Source organism: Vipera ursinii, assembly GCF_947247035.1.
Source record: "Vipera ursinii genome assembly, chromosome: Z".
NCBI classification, from domain to species: domain Eukaryota; kingdom Metazoa; phylum Chordata; class Lepidosauria; order Squamata; family Viperidae; genus Vipera; species Vipera ursinii.
The window spans coordinates 44361676-44378533 of NC_139517.1; the positions used below are offsets into that span (position 1 = coordinate 44361676).

The following is a 16858-nucleotide window of genomic DNA, read 5'->3' on the forward strand; positions in this document are numbered from 1 at the left end:
CAGGGAAAAATGGAAGGGATTTCCCCAGGAGAAGTTAAGGAGAATAACAATATCTTATAGTTTGCAGAAATTTAAGACATCATATTTACCCCTTAAAATACCTTTGAGGGGAAAAAATCAACTCTATGTATGAGAGTAATTTTTATCATTGGAATATTGTCAACTGATCTTCTGTCAGCATGATTTTGTACTTAAACTGAAATGTTCAATAGTAGAACATTCTCCACTGTTTAATAAACTATGGAAAAGTTATCTTGTAGAATAAAATGTACTGAACGATATGCTGACCTTAAAGGTATATATAATGTGTGGCATCTATTTAAGAATTCCTCAGGACATTAAGAATACCCAGAGCAAATAGCAGAATGGAAGCAACCTTGGAGGTGTTCTAGTCCAACCCTCTGCTTGAGCAGGAGACCTTATATACCATTAGACAAATGGCTGTCCAGTTTCTTTTTATAAACCTCCAGTGATGAAGAAGCACTCACAACTTCTGGAGGCAAGCTATTCCACTGGTTTACTATTCTCACCGTTAGGAAATTTCTCCTTACTTCTAGGTTTGGAAGGAGCATGTAACAGAATAAAAAATCCAAAGAAAAGTGTTAGGAGAGTCTAATGCTGCTCAATGCTGCTTTATTTTGTTAAAAATAGCATCATCAACATTTCTGGAATCCAAAAGGGATTGAGTGAAATGGATTTCACACTTAAGGAAAAAAAAAACTATTCTACAACATTAAAGCAGCAGAAGGATTTTCAAATAATATACAGAAGGATGCAATATTTCTATTATGTCATTTCATGTGTTATGCCAATAATGTCAAACTTGTTTCTAGAACAACTGCAAATGAACACAACTGGAAAACTCTACAATTACCATTTATAAGGACAAGCCTCCTGAAAGTGAGTAGAATTTTCCTCCCTTGTGCCACCTCACAATTAGGTATTTTTGTACCTAAAGTTAAAAGTATGAATTTAACTTTTCAATAAATTAATTTTCAATAAATTAAATTAAATAATACTGTACCATCAATGGTTGAAGGTAGAAGAGTTGAAACAATTTCTCCTTGCCCTTTTTGGTTTTTGTATAAGAAACACTGGAAGCAATAAAGGACAGCACAGCGCAGCACAAATGGTTGTCTCTCATTTACCATTGACATAAGTAGCACAACAATTGCAGGCCTGTGATTGAAATAATTTTTTTTTAGTTTAGGTCTGTATGTTTCCATACGAATGTGCATACATACATAAAATTGACACATTAATAGGCAAAAGAAAATATATTATTTAACCCAAGTAGTCAGAAAACATGTGACTTATTCACTCTCTCATTTTTGTTTTTCAAGTTTTTCCAAGTAACTACTTCATCTTATACATTATTTTTTTCTTAATGTGGTTCTTCTTCCCAGGACAGCAATTTACAAAAATTATTTGAAAGTAGAAGTTTCAGTTCAATGCTTGGGGTCTCCAGAAAAGGTAAAGAAGATGGCAGAGGGGTAGCTAGAAGCAATTACAACTCAGTTATCACTTTGAGTTCCAGACCTTCCATCAATTCTTTTCAACTCAATTCAAAAAGAAAATGACAAAATACTTTCTTTCTGACACTAAGAAACAAATGATTTGCAATTCATAAACTGCTGATAAAAACCCTGTTTGAGTATATGAAGCAACTGTCAATACATTATTATCAGCTTACTACTAGGTTCCCGGATGAAACAGATTATTTGGAGGTTTTCCAGTTAGGGTTCAGCCCTGAATATGGCACTGGTCACACTTCTTGATGATCTCTGATGGGACCAGCATGGGGATAGTTCGTTCATTCTTTATCTATTAGCAGCCTTTGATACTATTGATGATGATATATTTCTAGAGTGGGTTTGGGGGTTGCAAATGGGGGGGCATTAAGTTGTCCTTGTTCACTTCCTTCCTCTGAGTTGGTCTCAGCTGGTGTTGATAGGAAGCGAGAGGTCCAGCCCTCACCCCCTGCTTTTCAGGGCCCTACAGGGCTCAGCACTTTCTCCACTTCTATTTAACATATACATCAAGCCACTGGATGAGATTATCCACCACCATGGGTTGAGAGGTCATCAATATGCTGATGACACCCAGGTGTATATTGCAGCCCATAGTTAGTTAAGTGATACTGTGGCCTCCCTCTCACGGTGCCTGGAGGCTGTTATGGGTTTGAAGGCGAGCAATGGGCTGAAACCCTGGCAAGACAGAATAGCTTTGGGTTTGGGGTTCTTCAAACCATGGAAAATTGCCATCTCTGGTCTTGGATGGGGTTTCCCTCCCCCAAACAGTCCCAGTGCATGACCTTAGAGGTTGTCCTGAACTCATGACTGAGTTCTGCTTGAAGAGCAGGTGGCAGTCATGGTCAGGAGGGCCTTTGTGAAACTATGGGTTGTGCATCAGTTATGCCCTTTCCTGACCAACAATCTCTGCTCAAAGTTATTAATGCTTTGGTCATCTCCCATCTTGATTAGCAGTGCTTTCTACATGAGGCTGCCCTTAAAAAGTATCCAGAAGCTTCAACTGGTTCAAATCTGACAGCCCGCATAGTACTATACAAGCCTAGATTTGCACACATGTTTCCTCACTGCAGGAGCAGCATTGGCTGCTGATTTACTTCTGGGCCAATTCAAGGCTCTGGTAGTCACCTTTAAAGCGCTATATGTCCTGGGACTAGGTTTTTCAAAGAACCATTTTTCCCCAATCTTATCTACCGGACCAACCAGTTCTCCACCCCTGATCTAGTGGCACCAAGAAAGGACTTCTTTGTGGTAGCTTCTTCCCTGTGGAACATCATCACTGCAGAAATAAGACTCCTGCAAAAGGCTTGGGAATTTCAGAGTGATATGGAGGCCATCAAGTAGTTCATCTTATTGTTGTGGCCAGGGGGAAGGGGTTTACTGGTTTCAAACTAAAGCTTTATTGCTGTAAACTGCCCTAATTCACTATGAGTGAATTGGGTGGCCATATAAATTTTCTTAATAAATAAATAAATTTTGAAAACTCAGAATACTATCTAAATCAATTTCCACTTCTTATAGTTAAATAGTAACATTTAGATTTTCACATCCAGTTTACACATAAAGGTGTTTCCTTCCATAAAAATTCATTTTTGCATTACATTTTCTTTAACATACCTTGGAGGATTTGAAGGTGCATTTACTGAAGCAAAGTAATCTTGATTCATTTGAGATCCTCGAATTACTTCTGATACAGTGTTAATGGTCTAGAAAATAAAAATAAAAGAACACAAAAAGATCAAACCTAATAGCTACAATATCAGAATCAGGAAGTGAACAATGACTTGATATTGACTTCATTTCTTTTATTTATGCTACATTATGCAAAATGCATACTACGAGTATTTATATTTATTTACGAAAATACCTAACTTTGGTTCTCTGTATATATTGTATCAGTGAAGATGGCATGACTGCTGAACAGATTTTAAGACTGGACAATATTTCCTTACTTGTTACTCCACACAACCAGAAGAATATGAAATTACTGAAAGTTCAGCAAATTTTGTATATGTAGTTGTTTACATTGAATGTTGATTTATATGTGATCATGTGATGTCATACTTTGCAGACAACTTTTACATGCGATCCCATATAATGTCAAAAACAATGAAACTGAATGACATGAATTCCATTCACTTGCAAATGATGTAAGACACCATAAAATATTCTAAAATAATATTCTCTAATAACATTGTTAACATGAAGGTTAAATTTATAGTAGCAAAAGAAGACCTGAACTCTTTAGTTTGTCAAAAGTTTTCAATAAACTAAAATTAGTTAAATTTACATTTGAAATGATGAGATTGAATCAAGTACAGGCAATCCTCAATTTACAATAGTTCATTTAGTGACCATTTGAAGTTACAATGGCACTGAAAACCATTTTTCACACTTACAACCACTGCAGCAATTCCATGGTCATGTGATGAAAATTTAAATGCTTGGTAAATGGTTCACATTTATGGCGGTTGTAGTGTCCTAGGATCATTTTTACAACCTTCTGACAAGCAAAGTCAATGGGGAAGCCAGATTCACTTAATAATTGTGTTACTCATTTAACAACTGCAATGATTCACTTTACAACTGTGGCAAGAAAATTGTAAAATGGGGCAAAATTCACTTAACACATTCTCACTTAACAACAGAAATGTTGGGCTAAAACTGAGGTTGTAAGTTGAGGACTACCTGTAATAATATGTGCCATTATCTTCAAGTTCTACAGAAATTTTAAAAACTTCGGTATTTCAGAAAAGGCTATGATAATTTCCTCTTATTATCTGATTGTTACCTTGCAACAGTCATTATTCTATAGTATTTTACCTCTGTAAGGATATCAGCAGGAACTCCAGTTGCCATCAGAATTGTACAAAGCTGTTGTAATAACCCACAATGAAACATGGTTTTTTGACAACTGCTGGTGGCACCAGGAGGATTTGTAGGAGACACCAACACTCGTACCAGCTGTAAAGAAAATAAACAATGATTTATGTATGCTGAAAGTATCCAAAGCATCATTTTTAAATTACTTCAAAGATAATGCTATTCCATTTGATATTAGTACAAAACTTAGTTAGACTCCATTTGGTTAAATGTTACTTCATACTGACAAAAAAATTTACCTGCAGCATCAAATGCAAATTGGTTACTTTCTGTGCAGACCAACCAGCATTATCATCACCAACTTCAAACCAAGGCTTCATGCGCTGGATATAAGAACCTTCCTTAAAAAAATTCTGATTTGAATTGTTATTTTTCAACAAATTTTGGAGTAACAGAAGACAGTCCTCCACTACTATGCCTGCAAAATAGAGTAGTTAACAGACATTAATTTCAATAACCCTTATAAATCTGAACTATCTGATATTGTAGATTTCATGGACATACCTCCATCGCTGTTACCCTCGTCTGTTATGACATCTAACAATCTTTCAAATGCATTTTCAAAAGCAACTATTTTCTGGATTGCTGCATTACTTTTTGTTAACTGCTGAAGTAACAAAACACCCTGAAGGAGAGAGGGGGAAAAATGACATTGCAGTTAAAAACAAAAGAAAACAGCCACCAATTGCAGACAAGAACTAGAATATATATCCCATAAAATCACTTAAAAATTTATGAAAATCAATCGAATAAGAATCACTATTTTCTCTCATATAATTTCATCTTCTGTTGCTCAAATTCCTTTAACAAAAAGAGAAAATGAAGGAGAAATAAGTAATTTTGTCAAGCAGTCATGCAGCTTCTTCAGGTGACTCAGAACTTCTTCCTTGCCTGTGTGCTAGGGTTTTGAATGCCACATTATGGACTAAAAATAATAGAATTTGATTGTTTGAAGTTAATTGTTTGAAAAGGCAGTCTAACTCATTTGAATGGCAAGGATAAACTGTTTTTTAAAAATTACTGTGCTAGTTATTCTCTAGTTAAATTTTAGAATTCTCTCTCAAATTATTAGATAAATAAATATGAACTTGCAGCTGGGAAGTTTGGGTTCCTGGCTCTTTCTTTGTTTGAACTTTGCAAAAAATAAAACATGCTGCCTAGTGTGTACTGATAAAGCAGCTGCACCTGAATACCTATCTCTAACTTATCTTTAAGCGTATATTTATGTAAGACACTTATTGAAAAATGAAGATTTTGTTTTAACTACACAAAATGTATGTCTGATAATTTATAAAATAAGAACAGTAATCACAGCATGTAGAAGAGTAAGGAAAATATAAGATTTAGGGATGTGAAATGTTAGATAATACATTTATAAGCAAAAAATCTGTCAGTTCAGATTAATACTTTCCTATGCAAAACAACCAGCACTTCTAAAATCAATGAAATTCATTTATCAATTTACAACAAATCTATCAATCCCTTAAGATTTTTAGCATGAGATTACATTAAAAATAAACGTATTTTCTTCAAACACAGTTTATCTATAATATTCTGCAATAATAACAAGTTGGCATATACGTCATGTAATTATCATCTACTCCAATTATATCATCTTTTCACTGGAACATAAATGCTAAGAAAATGCTGGGCTGGTTTTGTAATTGAGAAATGAATGTCATTACTAAAAGGTTATATGAATGTAAAACATCTACTCACATCATTTCTTATGACCTCTCTAGAATCTGCTAGTAGATCCATTAATCGTGAGACTCCTAAAAAAAGAAAATGATTAACTTGAGTTTAGCGAAAAATTATCTATTGTAACAAAGCCACAGACATTCAAGATCTCAAGAAGTCTAGTCTTGTCTGGCCAGTAGTGATTGAAAAACCAAGGTCTGCCTATATGAATTCCTATATTCATGTCATAGGCGACATCACTGAAATATGACACACACACCATATTCTTTTCTTGACAAATTAGGGAAGCAAGTTTTTAATGGCTTGTTGGCATTAAGAGAATGAAAACTAGCCCCGTCTAGCTGTTTCTTGCACCACCATAACCTACCTAAATATTCTGGCTAAAAATACTACCACATATATGGAAAATTATGCTCAACTTTTTAAAAATAAATGTTATATTTATTTTCTATTATTACAAAACACAAGTGCTTAGTAAACAACGTGATGTCCAGGTACATTTGTTACTCAATGCTGTATCTTAACTTTTCCAATACAAATCTATACAATACTACACAATACAGTGTTTTTCCCCCTTGGAAAAACAACAAAAACAACAACGATGATGATGATGATGTTGGAAGGGACCTTGGAGGTCATCTAATCCAACCCCCTGCTCAGGCATTCTTCATAATGTTTTCATTTTCTCAACATTAAACAAATACAAACACAGTTTTCACTATTATTAGTACATACAAAATTAGGTATACATATCCTTTTCATATTTTTCTAGAGTTATACAAATACCAAAAGTATCAATTTATAACCTCTTTTCTAACCACTTTATATTTAAGTTGTATTTGCAATTAAAGTCTCCATATTAAACCAATGTCCTGTTTTTCAAGCTTATTTAAATTTAATTTTCCTTCAGTATTCAAAATATTCAAAAAATATCCAAAATATTCAGTTAATTAAATTTGTGTAGGTGAAAGTTTCATTTATACAAGCCATCCTAGTTTTTTAATTCCCATATCAAAAAAGGATGCTATTCCAAGTATAAATCGTATCTTTCTTATTATAAAAATCTATTTATATCTATGTGCTATCTATTCTTTTGACCATATTCAAACTAATATTGGATTATATAATACCACATCTGGTATATCAGATCTTCTGTTTATTAAGTCTAACTCTAGCTTTCTTCCTTTACCAGTTGGCTTTTCAGGCCAAAGTAATTAAATCGCCAAAAAATTCCTTCCTGCTTGGAATGGGAAGAACAATTTCAGTAGGATATTTTTGAGGGGGAATTCCACCCAATTAAACAACTCCCACTTTCCTTCTCTCTCAGTTTTTTTTTTCATTTTTTGTCTCCCCATTTCGGACATTTCCCCTAACAGCTTTATAATCCGTTTTTTAAAATCTTCTTCCTTATCCTCAGGTATACTTTGAAAACCTAAATAACAGAGTGCCTTTTCCATTTCTATTGTTGTAATTAAGTCTTGCAGATTTTTTTTTGTCTGTGCCAGTTTATGTTTCCCTTCTTTTATATCTTGTGTCTTTAAATCAATTTCCTCTGCTTCATCTTCTGTTTTCTGACTTGTTTGTTCATTCTTTATAGTCGTTTTCTGGGAACTTTCTACTTGTAAGTTTAGGTTAGAGATTTGCTCAATTGTATTGTTGTTTTTAATTTCATCATGGTTTTTTTCCTGCATCTTCTTTATGTGAAATAATTGTCTCCTGAATTAATTGTATAATGTATTTCCTTCTGGAAAATGTTTACTTCTTCTTGAGGCATCATTTCTGCAGATCCCTGGTAAACCTGGCTAGGGGCTTCAGATGGAAATAATAAGTATGTTTTCCTATCACTTTTAGCTAGATATAAAGAATCTATTTTACTTTCCCCCTCCAGATGTTCTATCAGAAGTGTTGTGATCCCCAAATACTAATCTTGTCTAATACCACCAGTCTTAATGTCTATAGAACAAAGTCTTATCTGGTTCTTCTGGTCTTTATATGTTGTCTTTATAATCCGATAGGTTCCAGAATGTAAGTCCACTACTGAAAGCAGAATTTTATAATAGTCCTTCTGCTAAGACATCCAGAAATTGTCGATCGGCCGAGATTTACAATCCAAAATATTCATAGTGTACAAAATGTTCAACCACCATAAGAACAAACCAAAAATGTCCCCCAGACAAATGTAGCCAAAAGTAAAATTTTTCTCTCTCTCTCCAAATAGTTAAAAATCAGAGTTCAGTATATGTTTATAACCCAAGGTCACCAGGTTTCAAAACAATTAAGTTCTCACACTGCAATAAGTATGCCAAAATATTTTTCTCTGTTGCCAGCTGTTCTCTGTTAAAAATCACCAAACAACAAAGAAGCTAGGTTGTTATCTATTTCTAGGCTTCCTGCCAGGTCTGCACCAGTGGTTGCAGCTGTATTGCTATACTCTCATCCACCACTAGATGTCATTCAATATCCATTTTCCAACTCTTAAAACAGAAGGTTGATTTCTTGTATTTCATCCCAGTATTTTTTTCAAAGAGAAAATCTTAACAATTTTCTCACTCCTTTATATTACTTCCACTTCAGTGTTAAGTATTTCTATCAATCCCCTTCCTTCTTGCATTCAGAGATTTTTAGCTTCTTGGAAGTCTTTTCCAGGAAATCCAGTTGCAAAGTAGTAAAGGAAGGATCAATATTCTCACCCAGTTCCAAACACGCTGTTTACGATCTGCTAATTAGTGCTTTCTTTCTTCGGTTGTGTTAGCTTCAGGCTGGTCACAGGAATGCAGCCAGCCTTTCACTGCCTGTTTGGAGAGCTTTCCTCAGATCAAATGGATCGACCACCGGATCGACCACCGTCTTTCCGTGATCCCCTCCTTCTTCAACATCTCTCTGGGGTGACTTTAAGACCCTTTAAGGGCACCCTGGCAGGGAGAAACCAGCTGTGCGGAGCGAAGCACCACTTTACCTTGGCTGCATCGCTTTTGACGCAAACCAGAAGTCGAAAATTATGCTCAGATTTTGAATAGATTAGAAAATTCACAAGATGAGATGTGAAGCCAGAGGGTGCAATTAATCTTATCATTGGAATGCCAAGCAAAAACATCTTTTAATAACTTATAGCAATGAATTATTTACACTTTCTCATAGACAAAAACAGGTTATTCAGATTATAGCAGTAAAATCCATTTTAGTTGATTACAATACACTATATACATAGCACTGAAAATCTAATCCATCCATCCATCATCTTAATTATCGAGATATTCTAGAGAGACACTATGAATAATAATGCAATTGCCATATTCTTTAATGGGCAGCTATTGCACAGTCCTTAGTTCTGAAAGTTATGTAGTTCTTAGACAGATTCTGAGCCCTAATTAAGGCATTGTTCCAAAGATGCTTTTTCCAAAAGGTACCTGGGCTTTTTTTTTTTTTTTGAAAAAGTTTTGCTTATCGTCCAAGAAGCTTCTTCTGATGGGTGGAGAATGGAATGCTTTATATTCTTTGCAGTCATCTGGTCATTACCATTTTGAGGGTTAGTTGTTAGTTCTTTGAGTGTCCTTGAGCCACTTGGGTCTTTATCTGTATCCTCAAGAGCACTGCATATACTACACTGAACTGTGTCTGGATGTTTTGTCCTTGGGGTGGACAAGCTTCTATCTTAATGTATTCCTGAGTTTAAAGTGTGGACATATGTTGTGTTGGTTGAAAATCCTCCTAAGCTTTTCAGATATTCCTGAAATGTATGGAATGACAATGTTGCTCCATTTGTTGTTCTCTTCTTTGTTATGAAAGAGCTGCTGCTGCATCCTTTTGTGGGTTTCATGAAGGTCCAATTAGGATAGGGCATCCTTGATGTGTTTTTGTTCTTTCTATTTTCCCTCAGGTGACTCTGATGATACAGTCCCAAGTAGCCTCAATAACTTTCAGAGAGCTAACGACCAATCTTCAGAGTGCTGACAACCAGATGACTACAAAGAATATAAATCCTTCTATTCCTCACCAGAACTGAAGGAGCTTCTTGGATGAGAAAAGAAAAAATTTCAAAGGGGGAAAAATCAAGAAAGTTCAGATGCCTTTTGGAAAAAGCAGGTTTGGAACAACCATGACCTGGATGATTGAGAATCTCCGTAGGCATTTTCTCTAGGGGTTGATTATATAATACCTTAATTGGTTCTGGAACAATTCCAAAGCCCCCAGCCCTTGCCCCACATTACCTACCTACACTGCCTGAATCAGGGTAAGGTTTGATCCAGAACAGAGGTTCCTATGTCGTGGCATTCCATTACTCAATTATGGTCTTCAAAACATTTATTTATAATTACTCTTATCTTTTCATACTAAACAAAACATTATTTACCCAGAAAGCTAATGCTGATGATTTTAAGTTTTTATCAATTGCTTTGGATATCTGTTTTCATTTCTGTATGCTGCCCGGAGTCACCATGTGTGAGTTGGGCAGCCATATAAATTTGTTTAATAAAAATATTAACTAACAGATATTACATTTAAAAAGGTATGCAAAAGGTTTGAAAATACTTACCCATAGGACTGACTAGGATTATCTGCTGCACTTGGGGACCCTGCTGTTTTAATAACGCTGTAAGAAGTTTAACTCCAGGCCACCGGACATGAAAATCAAACTCCTGCAATAATCATATATTTCATTGATAAATTATTAAATTATTATTATGCCAGTAATGTAATACACCAGTTCTAAAGAGGCTAGTATTTACATTTTTTCCTGGGGTAAGTAAGTAATAAACTATTGACTGAAATATTACAAATCTGCCAAATAATTAACATCAAGCAATAGCAATACCTAAAAAGTTTTTCTCAAATAATTTAGGTTAGTTTATAAGAAAAAAAAAAGTTTCAGGTAAAATTAAGGATACCTGTGTGAAATTAACTTGTCGTAGTCATAACAAATTCCTAGGATGAATATCCCAAGCAAACTGTTTCTTAATTTTATCCATATAAACCTTATGGATAAAACTTTAAGATCAAATTAAGTACACACCCACACCATTTGGTCAGTGCTCCAGGTTCTTAGAACTACCCTGTATTATTCCCACAACACAGATGCTAAGGATGAAAGCAAAGAATGTAAACAAGAGATTGTGGTAGCTTGTTATGACTCTCTCAGATGGATCTTCATCCTTGGAAGAGGAGGAACAAAAGAAATATACAAGACGATTCCAGTCCAGTATTTCAAACATAATTCACATGCCACAGGGCTCCCACCTTTTTTTTCTATCCCTTGGGATGCCTCAAATTATACATTTGAATAAATAGAAGTGCACTATCCCCATTTTTCCTCATAAAATGCAAACAAAATATGTGAATAAAATTTGTTCTATTAAGTGGTTGAACTGAGAATACTCAAGTGAGTCATAATAAGCAAAAGGAAGCTAAAATATCCCTCATTTCTGGACAGAACAGTAGTGCAGCATCTGTAAGAAAGATGTGATCACAATGGGGATTTCTCCATAAAATTTTTCCACTGTAATCCTTTCTTGCTAACTTTTATCCACTGACTCAAGTGAAGTAGGAAAAAAATGGCAGGAATCACCTTATGTTTTGTCCCCTCCCCCGCTTCCAACACACACAAATTTCATGACTCCTTGCAAAATTCCTCTTTCAAAATATGTATCAGACTGAAATGGTTAACTGGGAATGTTGTACAAATGTACTCCACTTATGAAAGTTGCAAACTTTCACAGATAGAAACAAACTAGTCCCTAAGTCCATTCTTGAAAGTCCCAGAAATCAGATTAAAAAAATTAATTTCTGGTGCACCACACATATTAATTTCTGACAACTCTCTCCTGTCTCTCCCCCACCCCACCCCCATTTCCTTTCTGACCTTCACAATGCTAACAATGTGGACATATTGAACAGAACTCGGAGGAGAAGATGACGAACATGATACGATCATTAAGCACAGAAAAGATCATGGAACATGTGAAAAGTACAGTGTCTATACCAGGGGTCGGCAACCTAAAAAAGAAAAAGAGCCACTGGGAACCGGTTCCATCACAAATTAAAAAAAGAGGGAGCCGCGTGCGTGTGTCCATGCACGCGCATGCGCAAAAAGGTTTTTTGCGCATGCGCGGACGCACGCGGCTGCCATTTTTTAAAAAATGAGATGGAACCGGTTCCCGGTTGCCTGATGGCGACGGCCCGTCTGCAAAGCTGCCGCTTTCGGCAGCTTTGCAGACGGGCCGTGGCAGCTTCCGCAAAGAGCGGCGCCCCTGCCCATTCCGAGAGGTGCGCGCGCACCTCTCCGAACGACCGGAGGTGCGCGCGTACCTCCGCGCGAATGGGCAGCGGTGCCGCTCTTTCAGGAAGCCCGCCGCGGCCCGTCTGTGAAGCTGCCGAAAGCGGCAGCTTAGCAGACGGGCCGCGGCAGCTTCCGCAAAGAGCGGCGCCCCTGCCCATTCCGAGAGGTGCGCGCGCACCTCTCCGAACGACCGGAGTTGCGCGCGCACCTCCCCAAAGCGCACCTCTCGGAATGGGCAGGGGCGCCGCTCTTTGCGGAAGCTGCCGCGGCCCTTCTGCTAAGCTGCCGCTTTCGGCAGCTTCACAGACGGGCCGCGGCGGGCTTCCTGAAAGAGTGGCACCGCTGCCCATTCGCGCGGAGGTACGCGCGCACCTCCGGTCGTTCGGAGAGGTGCGCGCGCACCTCTCGGAATGGGCAGGGGCGCCGCTCTTTGCGGAAGCTGCCGCGGCCCTTCTGCTAAGCTGCCGCTTTCGGCAGCTTCACAGACGGGCCGCGGCGGGCTTCCTGAAAGAGTGGCACCGCTGCCCATTCGCGCGGAGGTACGCACGCACCTCCGGTCGTTCGGAGAGGTGCGCGCGCACCTCTCGGAATGGGCAGGGGCGCCGCTCTTTGCGGAAGCTGCCGCGGCCCTTCTGCTAAGCTGCCGCTTTCGGCAGCTTCACAGACGGGCCGCGGCGGGCTTCCTGAAAGAGCGGCACCGCTGCCCATTCGCGCAGAGGTACGCGCGCACCTCTCCAAAGGTTTGGGGAGGTGCGCGCGCACCTCCGCCCATTCGGGGAGGTGCGCGTGCACCTCTCCAAACGGGCGGTGCCACTCTCCATTTGGAGAGGTGCGCGCGCACCACTGCCCGTTGGAAGAGGTGCGCGCGCACCGGGCGGCTGGGAGCCGCAAGAGACGGCTCAAAGAGCCGCATGCGGCTCCGGAGCCGCAGGTTGACGACCTGTGGTCTATACAATCCACAATAATAATCAAGAGAAAAGGAAAACTGATGGAAGAAATGGAGATGCTGTTCAGTATAAGGACTGAATATTAGCACCAGTGTGCCCTTTGTCCTAATATTGATCCAGGAGAAAACTAAGAGCTTGTTTCATGACTCATAATAGGAGGCTGGTAAAAGCATTGCTGAACACACATTTGTTGGAAGTCATCAGTGGTTCCTGAGTTTTAAGGGTTATGTGAACCTGCATAATATGAAAGTGAATGGAGAGGCAGCAAGTGTGGATGTGGATGCATACTGGAAGTTTCTGGAAGCCTTCAAGGAAATAATTTAGGAAATTGGTTATTTGTCCCAGCAATATTCAATGTGGATGAAACACGTTTTATTTGAAGAAAATGCTGGACAGAATCTATATCAGCAAGGAGGAGATGATGATGCAAGGCTTCAATTGTGAAGAATAGCTAACTGTGATGCTAGGTGCTGCTGCTTCTGGTGATCTGAGCCTAAAATTGCTAATGATCTGAGCCTAAAATTGTTAATCTACCACTTTGAAAACTCTTGAGCATATCTCAAAGAGCTCACTTCCTGTTGTGTGGAAGGATAACAAGAATGTTTTGGTCACCCTTCTGATCTCTGAAGACTGGTTCTTCTATCACTTTGTCAAGGAAGTGGAGACATATCGACATAAGAAAAAACATTGACTCCAAGCTTCTGCAAATTCTGCACAACACCCCAGGTCATTCACTTTGCCTGATTTCCAACCAAATGTGAAGGTTGTATATCGGCTTCTGAACACCATCTGTCACCTGCAGCCTATGGACCAGGGACTAATAGCAACCTTCCAAAAAATATTATCTTTGCTGCACATTTAGGCAGGCAGCTCGGGCAATCAAAGCAGATTCCCAGATGACTTTCATGCCATATCAATACTGGAGAATGTGCCAACATTATCACGTCAGGTTTTGCCGGATGCAGTAAGGCGCAAACTCTACTTTTGAATGTTTTTACCTACTTTAGACTTGCGAACAAAATGGATTTGTGAACAGCAACTAGGAACATAACCTTTTTGTAAGAAGGGTAATATATGTATTTGCTGTGAAATATCTAATTCTAGCTACAGTAAACAATAAAAAGAGTAACAGCTTATTTCTGTCCAAAATTTCTGAAATAATCACCAACATTAATATAAAATACTCTTGAAATAAAGGTAGTCGTTGACTTGTAACAATTTGTTTACTGGCCATTTGTAGTTAAAAATTATTTGCAACCAGTCCTTGCACTTATAAACATAGCAGCATCCCCACGGTCACGAAATCAAAATTTGGCTGTTTGGCAACCAGCATGTATTTACGATAGTTGTAGCATCCCAAGGTCATGTAATCACTATTTGCAACCTTCCCAGCTAGCTTTTGACAATGAAAGTCAATGGGGAAGCTGGATTTACTTAAAGACTGCATGATTCACTAAACAACTGCAATGATTTGCTTAACAATTCTGGTAAAAAAAATAGGTTGTAAAATTGGGCACAACTCACACTGACTGCCTTCCTTAGCTATGCAAATTCTGATTCCAATGGTGATCATAAGTTAAGAACTACCTATAACTACTTACAGTGAGGGGGGAAAAATTGATCCCCTGCTGATTTTATACGTTTGCCCACTGACAAAGAAACGATCAGTCTATAATTTTAATAGGTTTATTTTAACAAAAAAATGCATTTCAAAAAAGTTATAAATTGATTTACATTTTAATGAGTAAAATAAGTATTGGACCCCTTCGCAAAACATGACTTAGTACTTGGTGGCAAAACCCTTGATGGCACTCAAAGAGATTAGATGTATCTTATAGTTGACCACCAGGTTTGCACACATCTCAGGAGGGATTTTGTTCCACTCCTCTTTGCAGATCCTCTCCAAGTCATTAGGGTTTCGAGGCCAACGTTTGGCAGTTCGAACCTTCAGCTCCCTCCACAGATTTTCTATGGGGTTAAGGTCTGGAGACTGGCTAGGCCACTCTAGGACCTTAATGTGCTTCTTCTTGAGCCACTCCTTTGTTGCCTTGGCTGTGTGTTTTGGGTCATTGCCATACTGGAATACCCATTCACAACCGATTTTCAATTCCCTGGCTGAGGAAAGGATGTTCTCACCCAAAATTTGACAGTACATGGCCCCCTCCTTCGTCCCTTTGACGCGGTGAAGTTGTCCTGTCCCCTTAGCAAAAAACACCCCCGAAGCATAATGCTTCCACCTCCATGTTTGATGGTGGGGATGGTGTTCTTGGAGTCATAGGCAGCATTCCTCCTCCTCTAATCATGGCAAGATGATTTGATGTCAAAGAGCTTGATTTTGGTCTCATCTGACCACAACACTTTCACCCAGTTCTTCTCTGAATCATTCAGATGTTCATTGGCAAACTTCAGATGAGCCTGTACAAGATCCTCCCATGTAGTTCTGGGCTGATTCCTCACTGTTCTCATGATCATTGAAACTCCACGAGGTGAGATCTTGCATGGAGTCCCAGATCGAGGGAGACTGACAGTTATTTAGTGTTTCATCCATTTGTGAATAATTGCACCAACTGTGGTCACCTTCTCACCAAGGTGCTTATCGATAGTCTTGTAGCCCATTCCAGCCTTATGCAGGTATACAATCCTGTCCCTGACATCCTTGGACAGCTCTTTGGTCTTGATTATGGTGGAGTTTGGAATCTGATTGATTGATTGCTTCTGTGGACAGGTGTCTTTTATTCAGGTAACAAGCTGAGATAAGAAGCATTCCCTCTAAGAGGGTGCTCCTAATCTCAGCTTATTACCTGTATAAAAGACACATGGGAGCCAGAATTCTTGCTGGTTGATAGGAGATCAAATACTTATTTCAGTCATTAAAATGAAAATCAATTTATAACTTTTTTGAAATGAGTTTTTCTGGATTTTTTTTATTATTCTGTCTCTCACTGTTAAAATAAACCTACTGTTAAAATTATAGTGGGCAAACGTAGAAAATCTGCAGGAAATCAAATAATTTTTCCCTCACTGTACCCAGGTACACTACACTATAACAGCAGTAACTGTGAGGGATCTAGGAGTCCCAGTGGGAAATCACTTAAATATAAGCCAGCAGTGTGATGCAGCTGCCAAAAAAAGGCAATACAGTCCTAGGCTGCATCAATAGAAGCATAGTTTCAAAATCACATGATTAGTACTATTTTATACTGCCTTGGTAAGACTACACTTGGAATACTATGTCCAGTTTTGATCACAATACAAAAAAAGGTATTGAGAGTCTAGAAAGTGTACAGAGAAGAGCAATAAAGATGATCAGAAAGGTTAAAACATATGATACACTATTGTAAGAATTGAGTATGTCTAGTCTAATGAACAGAAATCAATTTCAATTCAGAATAGAGCTGGAAGGGACCTTTAACATCTTGTAGTCCAACCCCCTGCTATACCATTTCAGACAAATGGCTGTCTAGTCTCTTCTTAAAAACCTCCAATGATGGAAGCACCTACAATATCTGAAGGCAAGCTGTTCC

The 16858-nt window shown here is 38.3% G+C and overlaps 1 protein-coding gene across 4 annotated transcripts in view; it reads right to left on the reverse strand.

The window, feature by feature from the left end:
- Positions 1-16858, reverse strand: part of USO1 (USO1 vesicle transport factor) — a 59256-nt gene that overhangs the window by 23027 nt on the left and 19371 nt on the right. For all 4 annotated transcript variants that reach the window (XM_083376302.1, XM_083376303.1, XM_083376301.1 and 1 more), the window contains 7 exons: positions 10648-10750; positions 6132-6187; positions 4917-5037; positions 4652-4830; positions 4353-4493; positions 3147-3235; positions 1025-1179 (listed from right to left, as the gene is read on the reverse strand). In XM_083376302.1, coding sequence (XP_083232428.1) covers positions 1025-1179; positions 3147-3235; positions 4353-4493; positions 4652-4830; positions 4917-5037; positions 6132-6187; positions 10648-10750 — 844 coding nt within the window. The remainder of the gene's footprint in view (positions 1-1024; positions 1180-3146; positions 3236-4352; positions 4494-4651; positions 4831-4916; positions 5038-6131; positions 6188-10647; positions 10751-16858) is intronic.